The 22,630-nt window shown below is 41.6% G+C and overlaps 1 protein-coding gene across 2 annotated transcripts in view; it reads left to right on the top strand.

Moving 5' to 3' along the window:
* Positions 1-22,630, top strand: part of CDH13 (cadherin 13) — an 876,776-nt gene that overhangs the window by 292,140 nt on the left and 562,006 nt on the right. For both annotated transcript variants that reach the window (XM_075008353.1, XM_075008351.1), the window contains exon 3: positions 8,634-8,842. In XM_075008353.1, coding sequence (XP_074864454.1) covers positions 8,634-8,842 — 209 coding nt within the window. The remainder of the gene's footprint in view (positions 1-8,633; positions 8,843-22,630) is intronic.

A 22,630-nucleotide genomic window follows, 5' to 3' on the forward strand; every position in this document is an offset into this window, starting at 1 on the left:
TGTAGAATGAGGTTTACCAATTTCAGAATAAGCCAATTGCTATTTCAAAATTATTTCAAAATAGTGGTTGCGTTGTGGAAGTGCTGGGATAGGTATTTGGAAATAATACCTGTTATTTTTGAAATAATTTTGCTGTTTAGACATACCCTAAGTCTTTTGTCCTTATTTCTTGTAACATCCACCATGGCTACATCTACACTACAGAGATCTTTCGAAAGAAGCTCTCCAGAAGATCTCTTCCGAAAGAAGTTCTTTCGAAAGAGTGCATCCACTCACAAAAAGGCAGATCAAAAGAGCCATCTTCTCTTTTGAAAGAGAGCATCCACAGAGCCCCCACTTTTTCAAAAGAACAGGCCAGGGATAAAAAAATCAGGTGCAATGAGGACTGCTCTTTCGGGGGGAAAAAAAAAGGGCCTGCAGAGCATCTACACCCATTTTCTTTTGAAAGAAGCTTTCAAAAAGGGGCACTCTTCCTCAAATGGGAAAAGAAGAGAGGTTTCAAAAGGAGCATCACATCCGTTCCATTTACTTTTGAAAGAATGCTTTTTGTATGCAGGCGCTCCACGGGATCTTTCAAAAGAACCCCCTTCTTTCAAAACTCTTTAACCCATGTGTCTCATCTCTCTGTGTGTTCATATCACCTGTTTCATCATGATATCTGAACACCTGTACTTCAGATACTGGGCTAAATTCTCATCTGCTGTAAATGGACTACTAAAGAATTTGGTCCAATGACTAAATCATTTCTCCCACACGCCTCAGAACCCTTTGTTGATTATTTAATTATTGCACCATCCTGCACACATATTGTGGCTTTAGATCATTCAAAGGCACCTTTTCCACTCACTTGGAGTTTTTTCTCTTTAAAAAGAGGCCAAATTAGAAGAAAATGAATTGAGGAGAGAAGATTCTTATTTAATTTACAGAAGAGAAGACTTAGGGGTGATTTAATAGCAGCCTTCAACTTATTGAAGGGGAGCTCTAAAGAGGAGGGTGAGAAACTGTTCTCAGTGGTGTCAGATGGCAGAACAAGGATCAACAGTCTGAAGTTGAAGAGGGAGAGGTGTAGGTTAGCTATTAGGAAAAACTACTTCACCAGGAGGGTGGTGAAGCATTGGAATACGTTGCCTAGAGAGGTGGTAGATTCTCCATCCCTTGAGGTTTTTAAGTCCCGGCTTGGCAAGGTCCTGGCTGAGATGACTTAGTGGGGGTTGATCCTGCTTGAAGCAGGGGGCCGGACTAGATGACCTCCTGAGGTCCCTTCCAGCCCTGTGATTCTGTGATTCTTCTTATTGTTCTTTGTCAGTAATCTGTTGGAAGCAGGAGGGCTGTCCAATTTCTAGGAAAATCCAATTTTAACCCTTCTTGATGTTTGATTTTAGTGAAGACACAGATAACAACTAAATGGAATCCAGTCTCAGAAGGGTAGCTGTGTTAGTCTGTAGCCTCAGAAACAACAAGTAGTCCTGAAGCAACTTAAATACTAACAATTTTATTTATTACCCACAAAAGCTCATTACCTAATAAATAAAATTTGCTTCAGGACTGCTTGTTTTTTGTATGAAATGGAAACCTCAGCCTGAGCTTTCCATCCTGGTATAGTTGTTCCTAAGACTCTGTTTCATATTCAGGTTTGCTTTCTTCTTGAGAGTGACTCTATCCCTTTAATGTCCTACCTGGATTTTGCTGAATAAGGTTTTGAGTATGATTTGGCAATAACTGCTGTTCATTGTAGCATTTTCCTTTTTCTTGGGTAAGTGAGGGCCAAATTCATGAACTTACCATACTGCCCCTAGGCCAGGTAAAGTAATGTTACCATAACAATATGGAGGAGCTGCAGGACTCTTCATGGAGATTGGATTTGCAGAAGTAGCTTGCCATAGCTCAGTATTCCCTGACTGAAAGACAGGCCAGGAATACCTGCACAACTGAATGTCTTCTGTCCTGGTTCCCCAGTGATGGGAACATACAACTGGGCTGTGCACCATATAGGTGGTGCACAGCTTTCATATAAGACCCTGAACCAAACTCTCCTTCATGCAGAGCAACCTCTGAAAAGCTGGATTTGCCCTCCCCACATTCTTATTTTCCAAACTTGCATTCAACTCTTGATTTAGTTTTGCTCAACTTACCTCTCCATCAACGCTGGGCTTTTGTATTCCTCCATGTTCTGTGTTTTTATGGTTCCATTTGTCTCCTTCTGTAAACTCTTAGACTGAGTCCTGCACATGGCCTCTCACTGCTTCTCCACTCTCCTTCATTTCCCTTCCAAAACCACCTTTCACCTCCCTCTCTGTTTCTTTGCAACTATCATCTTGTTCTTAAGGCCAGCTATCAAAAATCTGTGGTATTGGTGTTTTGGCAAAGAAACATGGCAATGACATAACATTCTGCTATTCATACAGTGCTGTTTATTCACCAGTTGGGAAAGAGGGACAATTTCACAAAAGCCAGAGAGAGGGAGGAGACTATTAAGGGGCTTAAATGACAGATTCACACCTCCAGATAAATATAAAATATGCTTCCAAATCCACAGCAGTGCTGATGGTCACTGGGGGTCTGGGGTAAGATGGGAGAGGGGCCTAGCTCCCTGGCCTGGAAAGGGTGGGGCTCAGGGCAGAAGGGGTGGGGCTTAGGGCAGTCAGCCCTCCCCTCAGCACTACCATTCAAACATATGCAGAGCAGCGGCACAGCACTTCATGGCATTTCAAAGGGGCCCAGAACTCCAGCTGCCCCCTTTGCTCCTGGGGCAGCAAATATAGCTCTTTATCACCTGATTGTATATGTCAAACCAGCATGAGCTCTTAAGGTCTCTTTACAGTGCTGACAGATATTGGCCATATAGGAATCTAGAGGTTCTTGAATGCTGAATAGTACTGCTGGAGAAATGCACTAACAGAAAGTTCAAGACCTTTCTTTCTCTTTCTTTCTTTCTTTCTTTTGAATGTAATCCACAGTGCTGTGTTTGGTCATGCTAGAGGTCTGAACTGTGATCTCTGTTTTCAGTTGAAAGCTTTCTCTATTTGTTTGGCATTTTTATTAACATGTTACTACAAGATTCCGGTCTTCTGAAATGCTTAACTTGCCAAAGTGGCATCTGCCAAACTTTACCAGCTGTGAGCTATTAATACATTAGTTAATCATCTTATGAGAGGGCTGCTCTTATGCGAAAGAATCCATTTAAAATCTCTCCATCAGGATGGGCTCTACCTCATGCATCTGAATGAAGAATTTCAGCTTTTAATCCCCATGCTGTGTATATGCGTGTGTGTGTGGTGGGTGATACCGTTGTGCAAGCTGACAGTACCATGAGGTTTCTCTGTGGCTATTAAAATGCCTTTCCAGTATCATGGCAGGAAGTGCATGCCTATGTTCCTTTTTGTACTAACTCATGCTGCTAATAAAGAGCTTTACATCAGGCTCTAACTGGGATGACATGAATCTTACCACCAGAACTCCATGGTCTCTGAGAGGACTGGCACTGATGAGTCAGACAGCTTTATTATAGCCTGATTGTTTGGAGCAGCCTACCCCATGTTCAGTGTTTACTTTCTGTGCTGTAGTTTAAGATTTGGTTGTCAGGGGCCTGCATGATGAGGAAAGAAGTGTGTGTGTTATGGGCATGGGTAGAGGTGATGCTGGAGGATTTATCTGGAGATGGTCGGAAGAACAACAGTAGCCTTTTTTGTTATTAACAGTACCATTTCGGGTTGACCTTTATTAGCGAAATATTGAACATTCTGGGCCAGATTCTGCTCAGTTACCCAACTGTCAGTCCAAGGTTAGACTGAAGAAAGTAATGGAGAAAAATGGAGCAGGAATTGGGCCAGTATGTCTCATTTCTCTTTCTAAATCTCTTCTTTCCATTGTTTCACCAATAAGTGGGAACTTACTTTCCTCCAGCTGCTTTTCATGAGTCCAATTTCTTCTTTCTTCTGCTACCTCTGTCTGCCTTCCTTTTTGTGTAGTGTTTTTTCTCTCCTTCCCTCATATTTTCATTTCTGTTTTCCCACTTAGTGTTTCTCTTCCCAATACGTAGCCTCTCGCTCCTTCCTTTCTTCCCTGTTCCTTCACTATCTGCTTCTTTCTTGCGTTTCACTTGTGCAGTTTTCTCTACCTGGGGGCTCTACTTTCCATCTTCTTACCTATTCAACATTGACCCCTTCAGTCACTCATTATTTATTCTGCATTTGTGCATTTGATTTTTCCTTCCTAAGTGTACTATTCTACACTTTTTTTGTTGTTGTTTGTCTCATCTTCTGAGTTGTTAAGGTTGTTTGTGATTTCTCATCTCATCCTCTGAATTGTCTTGCAACCCCTCCCATAATGGTCTCACCCACAAATTGCATAGGTATACTTTCATCTCTGTTATCCCAGTAATTAATAAAAATATTGAATAATGCTGGATGTAGGCTTGCCCCCCATAGAACCTATTACACACATTCTCTGTTTGTCAACTAATCATTGATAAGTACTCTGATATGGTCTTTCAACCAGCTATGCACGCCTTTTATAGTTCATTAAACTAGACAGTAATTCCCTAGTTTGCATAGAAGAATGTTCTGTAGGACTTTTTCAAAAGCTTTCTAAAGTCAAGATATATCACGCCTAAAGCTTCCCCATCTACTAAGTAAGCAGCCTTGTCAAAGAAGCATAGTAGGTTGGTTCAGTACATTTGTTTTTGACAAAACCATTCTGGCTATTCCTTATAAGCTACCAACTTTTAAGTAAACTGAGTATTTAAAAAATTTGTTCCAATATCTTTCCAAGTGTCAAAGTTAGGCTGACTGGTCACTAATTCCCAAGCTTTCCATTGTTTCCCTCTTTAAAGATAGTCACTATCTTTAGTTTTTCCTTGTCATCTGGGACCTTGCCCATTCTCCATGAGTTCTCAAAGATATTTACTAACCATTTCAAAAGTGCTCCAACTAGTTCTTTTAGTAGCATGGAATGAATTTCACCAGGACCAGCTGAACTGAGGACATCTAACTTGTCTGAATGTTTTTCTTTAATTTGTTTTTCCTCTTTCTTGTGTTCTGTTGAGTATCTAATCACTATTAACATTTATAGTAAAGTCTGAAGAAAAATAGGCTCTAAATACCTCAACCTTCTTGATGTTATCTGCTATTAGTTCTCCTTCACAGCTAAGTAAGGAACTTAGGTTTTCCTTCATCTTTCCCTACTCATAAGGTATTTCTAGAGCCTCTTCATATTGCCTTTTGTATCCTTTACTAGGTGTGACTAATTTTGTATTGTTTCAAGTTTTGATTTTGTCCCAGTATGTTTGTGCTATTCTTTTATACTCCTCCTTAGCAATTACAGGTTGAACCTCTCAAGTCTGGCAATATTTGTTCTGGGAACATCCATAGCCTGACATGGTTTTATTTAGCTGGATGGCCACTTATGGGTGTGACCAAGTTTTCTGTGGTCCCATAAAGTTTGTTTACCGCCGCCAGTCCTGGCTCTCAGTGTTCTGTGCTGCTGTTTAGCTGTAATTTGCCCTGTCTCCTAAGAGCCCAGTAAGCAGTGGAAGTGTTGGTAATGCTACTAGACAATATTAACCTTCTGTGGTTCGGCGAATGCTCTGATTCAGCACCGGTTAGGTCCTGAGGGAGCCAGACTAGAGAGGTTCAACCTGTAGTCTGTTTCCACTTTTTGTAGTATTCCTTTCTGATCATCAAAGATCTGGTTGAGCCATACTGGCTCTTTCTATTCATCTGGTCTTTCACATCAAGATATTTTGCAGTTGTGCCTTGAATATTGTTTCCTTCGCAACCTTCTCATTCTCCTGAACTTCTGTCGCCCTTAGATTGTCTTCCCATAGAATCTTACATACAAGTTCTGAATGTCTTCTACCTTGAAGTCCATTATCCTTATTCTGCTGCTCTCTCTTCTTCCTTTTTCATGGTTACTTTCTCCCTTGTACCTTGAGATTTGCTACCAGTTCCTCCCAGTTGGTTGGAATCAAATCTAAAATGGTTGTCAGCTAGCCTTCCCATGACACAATGCTAACTGAAAGAGCAGGGCTGATGTCGTCCCCATTCCAAGCTGTGATTCTTCAACCAGTCTGGTTGCTTTGGTGCTGAGCCTGCTGCATACTCTGACCACTTGTTCTTGAATATGACCACTTCTGTTTGCATTTAGCGTCTGAGGCTCTGATTGGTCAGAAGTCCTTGGCACCTGAATTCCTATGGACATTGGGAGGACATTGTGGGTGCTGATTGCCTTGAAATCAACCCCTTAATGTGCAGTTTTGGCCCCACTTCACAATGTATCACGTGGTAACAAACAACACATACACTGAAGAATCCAGCAAAAGACCACAGTTTTGTCATCTCTTCAATTTTCTGGTGGTGGGATTCAAATGCAGTGAATTTTCAAATAGAAGTGAAACTAGGTCTGTGGTCCTCTGTCAGCCAAGATCCCAGAGCTGCAGTGCTGCAAATATATGCATAATCCACTAATGAAGCTGGAATAAGGTCTAATGGGAAATGTGCACGCCAGTCTGCTAGGCAAATCTGTTGTAGATGATCTCTGTAATGTGTGTCCAATCATGGTACAGTGCAAGGGTTGTTCTGTGCCTGAGCCCACGGCTTTGGTTCCAATACTGGTCAGGCTATTATCAAATCTGGGAATTTCTTAACTATAGAAAGAATAACTGAACCTAACAAGATAATTCTGACAGTGGATTTAATCAAATAATCATTCTGAAGCTATTTTATTTTTATGAGACTAATACCTTTGATTATAATTTTTGGGTGCCTGTTTGTATCCATGAACTACAATAGTTTTTAAAGATCCATTACTGAAGAGAAAACAAAATCAACACAGACAGCAGCCTCCAATGAACTTAAAACAAGTTAACTGTATCAACCCATCAGTCTAGGAGTTAGGATGGATCTCCTTAAAAAAAAACTAAAACCAATGCCTCACACATGCAATCCATCTTTCTCAAATGGAGAAACCTACAAGATTTATGAAGCAACTAGTTTGTGGTGAGGACCTCTTAAACACATGGTGTATTATGAGGTCTAAAGCTGATATGATGTAACTGAGATTCCATTTTAATAAAGTGTGTAATTACCACAGGCAATGGCATTCACAGTATTTAAAAGCTAGGAGTACCTGCTAAATCTCCAAGGTCTTTAGGGGCAAAGCTCTTGATAGTATAAATCTATAACGGTTAAAGAGACTAACAGAGCTCAAGAAAGTCTATTGCAGGTGGAGTGGGTGTGTGAGCTGAATTAACTCAAATTACTCATCATTTATCAAATATAACATATAGAATCCCGCAGAAGTTTTCACTCTGTTGTGAAAGAAGAAGTGGGGATAGATATACCTGACACTCCTTAACTTACCAGCTTGCAGTAGCTTGCTGGTTGTGCACTAGTAATTAATAGAATTCATCACTATATCTTTCTTAATCACAATCAATTTCCTGTTTCCTTTTTTGTATGTTTTTGGTGAAATATTTTCAAAGAATAATTGTATTGTAGTGAACTGTTGGTAATGATTTTATATTAAAAATAAAGTACTGAAGATGTATACATCTGGTGCAGAGTACAGAACAGGTATATCTGAGTAACACTGTCTACTCTTAGTAGCATAAGCAGTTTCCATCTATGGATATGTAGGGTCCCTTGATCTCCCGTGAAGTTCTGCACCATACTTTTATTAATGGCAGGAGTCTGACAGACACACAGAGCAATATTTCTCCATTGATGGTTGCTATGAACTACAATGTTCACACAGTGGTAACTGTGATCCTGTATTTGGGCCACAGCTGTGTTTTAAATGACGTCTATTATATATAACTGCCTTACTCATTTATAATTCTATATAATCTAAAATGGTTACCTTTGTAGAGTATCAACCCTTTATGAATGTTTCCCAGATCAATAAATATGAAAAAAAACATTCTGCAAAAAAATTCATACTACTCACAATTTTAATCTTTTGAATTACATTTTATGCTGTTACAATTATGGGGAAGCTTTTTAAAACATAAAGAGCAGCTTGGCACCACTTCCCATTGAAAAATCAATGGAATTAGCTGTCTATCTTCTGTTTATAACTTTAAATAAGGAGGGATAGGTATAATGTGGAATTAATACATTTAGCAAGATGGCTTGTTGGTCAAACTATAATCTTCTTCTACATTTATTACTATCATACAAAATTTTTACAAAATAAATTCCAGTCATGAAGGCAGCTTACTGGCTACCTTGAGCTGTTTTGTTAGCCTTAAAGACCAAGAGGTCCAGTAGCATGAACAATTCCATAACAAGTACTCTGTAGATACTAATATATGTAATTAGGTATGTGTTTGAAGTTTCTGCTGCCTTGATCTGAGTGATGACAAAATGTCCAAGACTGAAATAGTTAATTCATGTCTTCAATATTCTGTTCACCTGGTCAAAATCTTGTATCCCTACAAAACCACATACACACAAGCTTGTCCCCGAAGTAATGGTCATACAAGCAGAGAGGTTAATTGGAGGCCGCCTTGAAAATTTGCATCATAGTTTGGAGCCAGTTCTGTATGATGTCTGTGGAGAAGCAAGTCACGTAGAAATGTTTGAAGAGTGGGTGTGTAAACCAATACTTATATCTTGTCTCTTCTTCTTTTCCAGTGGTGTTTGATGACTGCAAGGGGAATGACAAGCTGAACTTTGAAGTTTCTAACCCAGACTTTAAGGTGGAACCTAATGGATCTTTAATTGCACTGAAAAATATAACCGAAGCTGGCAGAGCTTTGTTCATCCATGGCCGGTCTGCCCAAACTGAAGATATGGCAGAAGTCCTGATTGTTGGAGGAAAGGAGAAGCATGGCTCTTTAAAGGTAATAAAAGACCAAAATTCATGAGGGAATATCAAGGCGGGTTGTCAGTTCAATGTAACTAATGTCGTAATCACTAGACAGATTTACCCCTTTTAAAGAGAGATGTAAGATACAAGAACAGGTGCATAGTGGACCAGACTAGTGGTCCATCTTGGTCAGGATCCTGTCTTCTGACAGTGGCCAATACCAGTGTTTCAAAGAGAATGACCAAAACAGGCAATCATCAAGTGATCCATCCTCCACTTCCAGACCCTGGAAAACAGAGGAGAGGGACATTCAGACCCTGGTGTTGCATGACTGACCATTCTGGCTAATAGCTGTTAATTGGCCCATAATCCAAGTCGTATTTTAGTATTCTGAACTCTTGAAATCAAGGATGTTCTATGATACTGAATCACTGCTTATTTCCTAAATACCAACAGCAAACTGATAATGCCAACAAAGACCAGATATTAATGAAAGAACCATTCAGAGAAAAAAGCCCTTCTACAAGGATGCAGGCCAGCTCTGAGGATAATTCATAAAGGGCCACGCTGTAGTAACCTTACTGGCATATCTAATGGGACTAGACAACCCCAGTATGGTCCTTAAGGAGAAGATTTGCTGTGAAGATGTCATTTAGATCCTTCAGATCTATAACATGACTTAGAAATCAAAGTGATGTGGGAATCAATTCCAGCCGATGGCTCTTTAACTTTGTAATACAGTAAAGTCTTTCATACCCAGCATCCACAGGATTGGGAGGCTGCTGGATAATCAAATGTTCTGGCTAATAGGCATGCCTAGCAATGCACAACACTAAAGAAAAACAAGATTAGATATTAAGAAACAGACAAAAATGTCTGCCAAATATTATTCCCAGTCTTTTCCCACAAGCATTCACATATATTAGAATACTGTTACCCTCTTGCAGAAGGACACCACCTCAGCTGAGTAGCTCTGGGCAGCATGAGTAGCTCACACTGAGTGGGAGATCAGAGGAGCCTGTTGGCTGGACTCAGACTCAGCATGGAGAGATGCAGGACAGTGCTGAGTCAGCCAGTCTCCCCAAGGGGCATGGCATTGCTCTCGGGCTCTGTGCACAAGCCCCAGCTCTGACACCACCTGTTTGCACTCCTGTCCGCTGACCAGAAGAGAAGTGGTGTCAGGACTGGAGTTTGTACACAGAGTGCAAGAGTAAGCTGCGCCTCTCAGAGGGAGAGGAAGGTGGCCTGCTCAGCGCTGCCCTGTGTCCGTTTGTGCTGCGTCTGAGTGCAGCCAGCAGGCTCCTCTGCTCTCTCTGTGCTCTTGCCTGGTGTCCACTGACCAAAGCTGCTTGAGTGTGAGTTAGGCCCATTATTCAAGCATGTTGGTTAATCAAATGGTGATTAAACAAGAGTTTACTGTATGAGCCTCTTTTATCCTATGTCCTAGTGTGCATCAGTGCCAACGTCAGTTATCATCCCACATTTTGCCATCTTTCCTTTGTGTTGATGATTTTTGTTCCACCTTGTACATCCTGTCTTTATTTCACATACATTTTCCATGTAATTGTAAAATGATCGGGTTTGGGGTAGGGCAATTGATTGAAATGTTTATTTCATGCACAACAAAATAACAAAAGTAAAACTGATGTAACCTTCGTTGCTGTGCCATGGCATACACCAAGTAGGCAGGCCTGACAGTGACTTACAGGACAATTAAGCCCAGCACCTGTACAGACCTATAATTTAAAGGCACTCAAAGAAGCAATAATCAGGGGAGTTATAAAGAATGATTGATCCAATGTGTTGTTTCAATGTTTAGGCTTTTGGCTGCGTGCACTTTCATTATCTTTCTGGGAATAGCTATAGTAGTTTAACTTAAATCTTCCATTAAAAAAGTTAGCTTCATGGCTAACAAAGGCTGAACAGACTTTTAAAAGTCAGTGGTGGAGGGAAAGGTTGTTGGGCTACATTTTAAGCTGTGCCACATGTGAATAGATGACCTGGGAAAATATATAGCCTGAGAAGGTATAATAGCATGAGCAGAGGTGGGTGGAACATTTTCAAGGAAATGAAATTTTGTCAACGCCTTTGGCTGTGTCTATACAAGAGAGTTTTGTAGACAAAACTTGTGGAGCATCTACACCCAAAATCCATTTTGTCAACAGAAACTGTCTACACAAAATCTGTGTAGATGCTCTGGGGGCCCTTTTATCAACAGAGTGGATCAGAAGATTGATCCGCTTCTATGTGTAGACATGATCTTTCAAAAGAAGTTTTGTCGGAACATCTCTTCTGACAGTAACTTCTGTCAACAGATGCTTCTAGTGTAGATGTAGCCTTTCAGTTTCCAATAAGAGTATGTCTACATGGCAAGGGGAAACATGCTGCACTGCCTAGCTCTACAGACTTGGGATTGCACTATGAGGCTAAAAGTAGCTGTGTGCAAATTTAAGCACAGGCTTTGGAGCCTGAGCTCCAGCCCAAGCATCTAAACAGCTGTTTTTAGTGCTGTAGCACAAACCCTGCAAGCCTGAGTGTGTAGACCTGGATTCTGAAACTCACGACTGTGAGCATCAGCTTGGGATGTATGCATAACCTAGGCTGCCTCGAGTAACTCTCGCATGCCATATCTGGCTAGTTTGGGCAGTGGCATGGGATCAGAGAGACCCAGATTCGAGACCCTACTCCATGGGGTATTGGAAGAAAACTCTGATCTGAAGCAGGTGCTTGATTCTGAGTCTCCAGCATCACAGAAGAAGTGATAGCACTCATTCAGACACACACTCACTCTTCCGGTTTGGTGAATTCTTTCAAAACGTTTTGTTCCAAGTATGGAACAAAGACAGATTTCGAAACCTGGAAGTCTGCCCTCAGATAGTCTTGTGCTCTTCCATCAGTTCTAATTGTGGGACTAGGGACTGGCTGAGATCCAAACACCCTGGAACACATCTGACAGATTTGGAGCCAATCTTCCAGGCCAAGTCCTTGTGTGGAAGTCTTTGTGAGAGGTGAAGTCCACGTTCGGCCACACAGCCAATAAGCTCCCCAACTTCTACCTCTCACATGGTGTCAGTAATGGGATTCTAGGCAGGGAATAGCTTGACTAGGACCACTAGAATCCTAAAAGAATCCATGTCTTATTTGTATAAAATTAGATATACTGTAAATGATCCAAAAGTGGGTGAGTTCGGTGAATCCTTTCTGGTAAAGCCTAACAGCAAATATTGGGTGTCGCCTCCGCCTAAGATTGAGGAGGAAACAGTTTATTCTTTACTCCCTAGAGCCAGGCAGTTGTCCCGACCCTTGAGGAAAAAATAATCCAGCATACTAGGTGAGTAAGGGCACATACCCAAGTCCTGCCACAAATTTATATCTCACAGATCGTGCCCGTAGAAATTGATTCCACCGTGGTCATGACGATTCAAGAATGAAATAAAAGGGGTAAAGTCCACAGAACCAATAAGCCCCCCCCAACTTTTACCTCTCAGTCTGATTTTTTTTTGAGCCACATCCTGAAGCGTGCACTCAATTTTTGTTCTGCCTTCCTGAATGAGGCAGCCCTTCCATTCTCTTCAGTGGCAGCTGTCCTGTGAAACGAATAACCTCAGGAGTTGAACCAGTATTACTTGGAGAAAGAGAAGAGACTGCTGGCCCAGAGTGTGCACATTCATGTTTGTGCTGGAGCTATCAATGCATCTGGATCCTCCACAGCTTTTCAGGCTGTGAGCCTCTCTCTCTTCCTCAGACTCTTAAGCATACCAGTTAATACTCAGGACAGACTTCAAAGCCACCGACTTCACTCCATTTATAAACTTTGATCTAAACTCTGGCCCTGATTTTGCTCTGGCCACATTTCACTGCCCTTTTAGAAGAAAACCAGCCTAAATCTGGCACGTTCAACGTTTGGCTGATTTCCCCTGCATGGGTGGATCCTCAGAGAGTGTACAGCCATCTGTTGTGTCCCCATACCAGCAGCTGTCTCCCTTTTTACAGATTCTGGGCAAGGATTGGTAGAAAGGGCTGTGACCAGGTTCCCCACTGAAAATGATAATCTTCACCTGTTGTAAAAAGCATTGGCGATGAGCGGCTGTTTTAAGACTGACCTGGAAAACTGTCCTGTATTTGAGCACGGTGGACAGAATCTTTCTAGTCCTATGTTTTGCTTTTATTATTACATTCTCCAGTGGTGTCTGAGAATCAGCTCCAGGTCTTAGTAATTAATACAAGCTTTTCTAAGGAGAGATTTATTATTGGGGGGGAAAGGGTTTGTTTGTTGTCCTATCAAACAGTTCATCTATTGTTAGACTGAGTTGGACTTGAAGCAGGCAATTTTGTTTTCTGTGTGTCATACTCAAGTAGAATTGAAGATTACACTGTCCTATCTGAAATGATTTTATGATAAATTCAGCTTAATCCTTCATGCTACAATCTCAGTGCGCCAGCACAGAAACGGCAAAACTGCTCCATCTGTGTGCAAGATGAATCTTGGGCTAAGAATAGCTCAAATTGGACCCTTAGCATTTGAGTATAATTCTGTAGGGTTAAGATAAGCATATGCTAGAACAGTGCTTAGCATGCAGTACTTAGAGTTCCGTACCTTGTTTAATTAGGGGATAAATAGTTATTAAATATTTCCCCGCTGCCTGAGACTTCAGGTTTTTTTAGAAAGCTTGTAACCTACATCTGTGAAATCCATTGTTGATGTGTCTAATTACAGAATCTCAACATGTTTAGAAATGACTGACAACAATAGTCTATAATACATTGATTGGCAGCCTGGGCTACCTTAGCTGTGAACCTGAAGAAAGACTTAGTAAACTAAAAATCTCAGAAAAGGTGATTGCTCCTGGTCAGAGTTGAGATCGCTACTGGGAAAATGTAGAGGAGGCAGCCAGAATGTGCATAAAAGTTTTTAGATTCTAGTGATTTAATTCCCATTGAAAGCTTGTGGGAAGACTCTAACTGACTTCAGTGGTAGATGGATCAGGTCCTAAGTGACTCAGTTAATGGGTGATTTAATTAAATAATTCCATTCATAGCTAAAACATCGCTAGTGATTAGAAAGATAATGCCTCCTTTCTTAGTGGTTCTGCTTGTTGTTTGAGACATATCTGCTTATTTTCCTATCCAAAAAAAATTTTACTCTTGTTAGTTCTCCAAAGGCAATGGATTCATATTAGTAAGATGGATGCTACTCTGCTTCCAGCATAATCAAGAAGATTGTCAATTAGATTCTCATTAGACTCTTTATTGACTAGTAAAAGTGGAGGAAGCAAAAATAATAGTTTGATTTTTCGGCTCTCAAGCTGCCTCTGCACAGGGGAGCTGAAAGCTTCTTTGGGCCCCTGGGCAAGGCATGTGTGTGTGGAGGGCCTGGCTCCATGCCCCAGAAGGGGCAATGTCTTGAACCGAAGAGGGATGGGGCTGAGGACAGTCAGCTCTGAGCACCACCCAATGTTGGGCCCCTCCCCACTGCCCTCAGAGCTGCATGGAGAATGTGGAGCCTGCAGAGCAGCACTCCAGTGGCAGTTTAGAGGGTTGGGGTCTTTGGCTACCACTACTGCTGCAGTAGCAGTGGTCATGGTTGGGTGCCCTGGGCTTCCTTGAATAGCCAGGCCCTGGGGTAACTCCCCCCATTACTCTCTCATTGGCAGGCTCTGCCTTTGCAAGATTCTTCAGAGGTTGTGTATCTCTTTGTGTGTCTGTGTAAAACACACATGTATTTACATATTATGGAGGGATAGGAGTCCCTCCATTATTGAGGTTGTAAGCCGGATTCATTCTCTCCTTTTTTCAGTCCCTCTGCTGTGACTATGACTATTAACACTGGTTTCTGCCTACTTTTACGGTGTTCTGCAGCAGTGGCTTGAAACCTTTCCAGACTAGTATATCCCTTTTAGGAGTCTGATTTTTCTTGCATGCCCCCAAATATCACCTCACTTAAAAACTACTTGCTTAATGAGAATCAGACCTAGAAATAGAGACATGGCACAGCATAATTGCTGAAATCTTGCTCACGTTCTCATTTGTTACCATATAATTATAAAATAAGTCAAATGGAATATAAATGTTGCATATACGTAGCAGGGGCTGGCAACCTTTTTGAGGAAAAGGGCCCAAATCTGATCTTTTGACCTCTCTTGTCCAAGAGTCAGTGAAACTTTTCAAAATCACTAATAGCCCTACTTAAAACAGGTTCATTAATAAATAAATAAAGATGCACTTTAACATTTAGGTGGTGGTTGGTAGCATTAGCTGGTCTTTTATTAATTCGCAGGTGGTATGGGTTTGAGCTAGCTCTGGGCTTCATGGAGGAGAAGAGGAAGGGCTCAGCTCCTGCCTTATGTGCCGATGAAACTTGGCTGGCATGCCACTCTTGGCACATATACCAGCGGTTTCTGACTCCTCAGTGTATAGTACGCGAAGCAGCATAAACAAGTATGAAATTTTAGTTTGTACTGATTTCACCACTGCTTTTTCACAGCCTGTTGTAAAACTATAGAAATATCTAGGTAAGCCGCTGTACCTCCTGAATAACCTCCGTAGATCTCCAAGAATATGTGTAAGTCTGGTTGAGAGCCACTGTTCTGGAGCTAAGCTTGAATGGCTAGGTGCTAAGGGGCTTCATGCAGTCTTCTGCTTTTTTTGCTGGTAAAGGGGATTTTTCTTATGATATGTATTTATAAGGTAATCCACATTATGGCTGTGCAGGAAGTAGAATTTCTGTCACATCTCCCAAAAATGTTGCATGACAAAGCAGAATGATGAATTGGGTATGCAAAACTTTCCATGGGATGGGCAATAAAAAATATTCCAGAACCACCAGAATAGATTATTTTATTTTGTTTTAATTTCCAGTCACAAGTACTCAGCCTCCCCAGCTGCTCAGCTCCATACAGCTCATCTGATGGGCTACTGTGGAGCCTGGTAACTTGAGTGGCAGGGTGTATTCAACTGAGAAGTCCTACTACAACCCAACCCAAGAAGCAGCAAGCTGGGAGGATAACAGCTGTGAATGTGGGTCCTCCAGGCCTGCCTAAAGGAGACTTTGAAGCATCAGTTTTGGAAACCTTCAAAATGGGCCCTCCAAGGGCAAGATGGGCTAGCAACAGCTAATTCAGGCCCTTCTTGCTCAATAAAAGAAGCTGGACGGCCTAAGCAGATCAGTTCCTTCTGTGATTAGATGAATGAAAAAGCTCATTCCTCATTGGCCAAAGGAGGTAGACAAATACCCTGAGCATAGGTGGGCTGAACCTACACTAAGATTGCAAAAAAGGGGCCTGAAGGTGTTGGCTCAGAGGCAGAGATGGAGATAAAAGGGAGCAGTAGGAAGAGGCCCAGAGTGTTAGCAGCCAAGGGCTGATGTTGCCTGAATGTGACTGGTGAATAGCGGGTCCCTGGGTTGGAGTCTGGAATAGTGGGCTAGCTCGGGTTCTCCCACTGGCCACAATATCATCAAATCTGAACAGGAGCTGTGCTCATTTGGGAGCCTTAACGGGAGGCTAAATTTAAAGGGCCCTGAGCTAGGGATGAAGACCTGAAGAAGGGCAAATAGACTCTATTTACTGTGCCCTTCAGTCGTCCAGGAAGGCTTCATGTGGATTTCTTGTCTTGCCAGGTGGGCCAAACCACGGAAGACTGGCTGTCAGACTGCCGGGTGATTTATGGGGTAAGAAAAGGACTGTGGTATTACACCCTACCTCTTGTGGGTGCTTAAAATGAGTACCCCCTTCACATCCTTCAGGCAGATGGATGAGTAGCTGGGCACCAACTAGGTGCAGTACAGAGGAGGCAAAATGATCTTTCTGCTACTTCACCAATGAAATTAAGGCTTTCCCTTTTCCCAAAAGGGTGAAAACAGTGGCTTGTAAATAAAGGATTTAGGGTTCTGTTCTCCAATTTGCAGGTTTATGGGCTCTATTGTGCAATGATGTTGTTTGTAGTATTGGTTTCACTACTATGTGGGCACTACTGGCTGCTTTTTGCCCCATCAGTAAACTCTGGAAAACATTGGCCAAGGTCTTTTTTGGCATTAACAATGACTCTGACTGTGGAGTTATGCAGATCCATTATCAGCTTTGCATTCATCTTCCCATGAAACTTCACAGAGGGAAATTATATTTGTGATTACTCGAGGGTTCCCCAGAATTTCTTTTGAAAGCTTGGAGTGTTTGATCATTTTTACAATGTGCAATTAGTGCAAATGACTCTTTTTGAGAGTTTATTCAAAGTGGATAATTTTACATTTAAACCTAAAGCTGAGGTTAATGTAAAAACAATGACTTACGGGTATTTACAAAATTCAGCTCTATTGTTAGGCATAGCAGTAGATGTGATCTTTGCCCTAGCTCAAAAGCTCCCTTAACTCAAATAATAGACTCTTGGGGTATTTATGAAAAGTCTGCATGGCCTGTCGCATTCTTTTAAAAATCTGTCAAAGTCAAGGAAAAATATAGGAAAAACAAGACCCCTGGTAGATCATCATGAATAAGCTCTGTTAGGCAGCACAAGGAATAGGAATAGGAACAGAGGGTAGTTGTGGCATTCCAAAATTATTAAGACCAAGGAGATTCAAAAGGTTGTGTGGAACACATGGAGCTAATGAATTGTACAGGCAAATGCTATTTTGGGTTAATCAGGTCCCAAGGATAACTTAGTCCTAGTTGGGAATGCGTACATGGCTTCTACAACATGGCAGGAATATTGCTGGGAACACTGTAGAAAGTGATGCACTAGTCCTGTAACCTTACAAAAGCAGAAACAGACACAACTCCCTCCCCCGCTATAAAATTGCAAGGAATGGCATAGATACACAGCATCGATTACATCAGCGGTTCTCAAACTGAGGGTACTCCAGGGGGTCCACCAGCCACACTGATTAACTCCTCCTCCACCCCTTGCCTCCTGCACGTTGCAGAATGGCTGTCCAGGAGCTTATAGGAGGCACTGGAAGGGAGGGCCAGGAGCCAGGACAGGGTGCATTTGTGGGGAGGGGGCAGTGAGAGGCAGGAAGAGGAGCAGAGGTGGTCCCTTGGGTGGGTTGGAGTGGGAGCAGAACCTGGGGCTGAGCGGGGTGTGTTTGGGGTCTCCAAGCATTTTAAAATCCAAATGGGTGTCCTTGAATTGGTAAAATTAGAGAACTGCTGGATCCAAGTGACTCACTTCAAGTCACTACCCAGTATACTCTGGCTGAGTCAGGAATTAAATCCACATCTTTCAGGTCTAAGTGTTGTGCCTTTTCCTCTAGATCAGGGGTCAGCCACCCCCAGCACATGTGCCATGCTTGGCATACAAGCCAATTTTCATTAGGACGTGAGGTGGGAGCTCAGCCCCGCCCCTCCTCTTCCATGTGGCTGAGAGCTTGCTCAAAGCCATGCCACCTTATGGATTAACAAAAGGCCAGCTAATTCTACCAACCACCACCTAAATGGTAAAGCTCTGCACCTTAATTTCTGTATTAATGAAGCTGTTGTAAGTAGGACTACCAGTGACTTTAAAAAGTACCACTGGCACTCAGACTGTACATAGAGGTCATAAAGTCCCTGCTCTAAACTATCCTACTGGTACATTGATTATACTTTTAGCAAGGACACCACATGTCCACCAGGAACTGAGCTGAAGCCACAGGAAAAAAAAAACAACCAAAAACAAACTCCCCCCCCCCCCGCCCCGCCCAAGCAATACACTTTTCTGTGAGTTAAAAAAATCTGTGATTTGGAACCTTCTCTGCCAAAGAGAAAAATTGAAAATAGAAAAGCAAGATGTCCAGCGTCTAGCTCCAAAGCTGATAAGGGGACAGGCTGGTATGCACATACTCCAGCTGAGACGTAGTTGTGCAGCTTGGTACTCAGGATTCTCTCATCCACAGGGATGGAATGATTAAATGGAAACTGTCAGCCCCTCAAGTCTCTTTTTCAGGCACCAGATGGGAAAAGAAAAGAAGAGATAAGAGGGAGGCGAGCACTTTTGGACAGTGCGTAATACAGGAGCAGAACTTAAAATTGTATCTGGTAGTAGCTCAGAAAGAAGGGAATGAATTTGCTGCAGTCAAGCTGCTATTTGCAATCCACCTTAACTGACTAGCCCTGCAGCATTCTGCGCTGCCAGCAGTTTCTCTATTGTGAAGTTTTGGTTTTCAACTTAATGGTAGTATACATCTGTTACATATAAGAGTGCAGACAAGGCAGTAGGCTGAGAGCTGGACTTTGTTCCTGGATCAGTTGTTGACATTTGTCCTGTAGCAAGTCATGTCACCATCTCCTGCCTCAGTTTCTAAGAACAGAACAAACATCATGATACTTAGCCCTTTGTAAAGCACTTTTAGCCCTGTGGTTTTAAGGCAGTATATCAGAGCTAGGTGGTATTAGGTGTAGCTCAAGGTCTAGTGCACTTCAAGAACAGCCCTGGGGAACTACAAGTTGTGGACTACAAACTGTAGCATGTTGGGAGAACTTCCTGGTTTCTGTCAGATGTACCCTTGCCCGTCAGCAGGGTCTTGGCACTGAGTGAGCTGTGAGCACATAGGCTGCAAGCAGAGAGGAGGCAGCTGAACAGCAGTTCTGTTCTGTGTTCTTTAGAGAATAAAGCTTGTTCCTGGTGCTTTGGCTGAATGGGACAGCTTGGAGGTGGATACACACTGCTGTGTAAAAAGTCATGAGGAAAGCTTCCCGCATATTCAATAACCTCATGATGGTTTAGTGGACAGGAAGGGCTGCTTGTGAACAAGTGCTGTACTCCGGTTTACGTGGATCAGTATCTGCCAACTCATGTTGTATTCATGTGTTATAGTATCCATGTATCACTCATGGATGACTCATCACAACTATAACCTCCAAATTCTTTTCAGCAGGATGACAGCCTATTCCCCACGTCATAGTTTTTTGGAGTTTTCTTCCCTAAGTGCAGTAATTTGCACTTGCCATCTTGGTGATTTCAGGCCAAAATATCAGTAGGGTTACCATATTTGAACTTTCAGAAAAGAGGGCACCCTTGAGCGGGAATGTATCTGTATTAGTATCAACTCACGTTGTACTCATGTGTTATAGTATACATAGTATGTTTTGGCCTGAAATCACCAACATGACAAGTGCAAATTACTGCACTTAGGGAAGAAAACATCCTTGAGTGACTACTGAGCCTGAGTAGTCATTTCTTAGCCAAAGAGAGTGATAAGTCCTTTACAGCAACTATCTGCAGGTCCTGTAATAGGCCCTGTGCTGTTCAACCAGGGTTCAGCCAATCCTCATGCCAGAATCCAGTCATGTGATCCCAATGCAACTATATAAACTCCTAAGGGAAACAGTTTCTTCAGTCTGCTTATTGTCTCTGGCAGGCTGGGTATGTTCCCATTGTCTGGTAAGTTCTGACACAATGTCTATACTTCTGCTTGTCTTACTGCTCCAGCTGGGCCTTGTTCATGTTCCAACTCTAACCCCTGCTTGCTTTCATACTAGTCAGCCTCTGCTCCAGCCTGAATGTGCTCTGGCTTCTGACAGCTGCCTGGTAATTCTGATACTAACAGATCACAAATGGAATATGAGCCAACAATGTATTACAGCTGTGAAAAAAGGTTAATATAATCATGGGGTATATTAATAGGAGAGTCATAGGTAAGACTTGGGAGGTAATTATCTTGCTCTAACCAGCACGCATGAGATCTCAGTTGGAGTGTAGCATTCAGTTCTGGGCCACACCCTTCAGAAAAGCTGTGGGGAATTGGTGGTAATCCAGAGGAGAGCACCAAAAATGATACATCAGGTTTTCTAAAGCTTGCAAAAGAGAAGGTTAAAAAGTGGGCAGGTTTTAGTCTTGAGAAAATAAGACACACAGGGGACCAGTCAACAATCTTCAACAGTGTTAAGGGCTGTTATAGATCGGATGGTGATCCATTGTTCTCCATGTCCACTGAAGGTAGAACAAGAAGTAATGGGCTTAATGTGAAGCAAGGGAGATTTAGGTTAGAAGTTAAGAAAAACTTTAAGTATATGAGTACTTAAACTCTAGAATAGACTTCCAAGGGAAGTTGTAAAATCCCTATCTCTGAGGTTCTTAAAGAACATGTTAGACAGATGTCTGTGAGGGTTGGTCTAAGTTTGCTGGGTCCCATATCTAACTCAAGGGTGAGCAACCTTTTTGTGTTGGGCCCCACTTTTCATCCCTGCAAATCGCAGGAGACTCCCAACCTAACACAATCTTAAACCAATTGAAATTTTGATTATGTTCACGGAAAAAAAGCAACCTTTTGGCACATGTAAGAAAATAATTATGTAAAATGTCAAAACTGTATTAATAGGTTTATCAGTGTGAATACACATATATAAAAACAGTAAGGTATTTAATATTTTTTGTGAGATGGATGAGCCTGAGGCCCAGCAGCCCATTGGGCTGCACCTCCCTTACAAAATTTCATTACATGCCCCCTCCCGGCCACATTGCACACCCTATCTGAATTTTTAAGTTCCCTTTCAACCCCATATTTCTATGATCAGCAATATCATCGCATGGGTTCAAAGTACAGGCCATTTGCAAATTGTGATTTCACTGCCTGCTCTGCTGATGTAATACCAGAAGGCTGCAAAGTTTGTTTATAGCAGGGGAGAAATGATGAGATGCGTGACCCTACGTACGTGACTGTCTCTCTTAGCACTGATGAAAAAGGATCAATATGCTTGTTATGAATCATAACTCTGTAATAGGAAAAAAATCATAGGGAGAAAAGTGCATACTTAAATTGAATCAATTTTGCAGTACAACTACTGTAGGTTATTTGAAAATGTTATAAAGTACCAAACTCTGTGATATAACCAATAATAGTTCCCATCAAGGAAGATTAGCATTTTTTTCAACATATCACCTGTTTGAAGGAAATTTCCAAAGGGACTAAAATGATTGTACAAGTATGTGAACTGGACTCAGATGAGGTACTGACAAGTTGCCTCGCTGATTTTCATCTTGTTAGATTTTACATGAAGCAGTTGCTTCTAACAGGAATACATACAATGCTGAATTTTATATATCATTTCAAGAGATGGCAAAAATATTCCTAAAGTCACAGAGCTCCATTAATATTGATAATATATTTACGAATTCTTAGGCTGATCAAAAAGATATGATGTAGAACACTGCTTCTTTTTCAGAAAACTTTTACATATTTCATATTACAACATAAAACAGGTCCATTAGGTTTTCAAAACATACTTTTTTTTAAATCCCTAACACAAAAATCATTGTGTTTCTATTATATTCTGAAGTTTAGACAAAAACTCCATGACTAGATGAAATATACCATATCCCTTATCAGGTGAAACAGAATGTTTCATAGCCATGTGTAGATGTTCAGCACTTGAATGCAATTTCCTGCAAATTTGTTAGTATGTTCTAAACTTCATTCTCATGAATCCATAGGCATAGGAATATTGCTAATATTTTGGTAGACAGCTTTCTTCCATTTTATGATTCACAATTGAATTATTTAAGAGGAAATCACTTTGAGTTGAAAGAAAGTTCAACACTGCTATAACTACATGATCACATTTATTGTAGATCCATGAATACAAAACCCCGTTGCAAGCAGTGGGTGATTCAGTAATGTGATCCAATTATTCATGCCTGTAAATTGCTTACAATCCGCATCACATACCTCTGGGTATTGTGAAATGATTATTCAGCATGGGGCTCTTGCTGAATTGTCCTTAGCCACTAAAATACATTTTGCACCAAAACCCCTAATCAGACATGGTTCCTCTGCACCCTGGGACTGATTCAAAATCCACTGAAGTTAATAGTTTCTCACTGACCTCAGTTAGCTTTGGACTGGGCCTTC

Source organism: Carettochelys insculpta, chromosome 14, assembly GCF_033958435.1.
Source record: "Carettochelys insculpta isolate YL-2023 chromosome 14, ASM3395843v1, whole genome shotgun sequence".
In the NCBI taxonomy this organism is placed as follows: Eukaryota; Metazoa; Chordata; order Testudines; family Carettochelyidae; genus Carettochelys; species Carettochelys insculpta.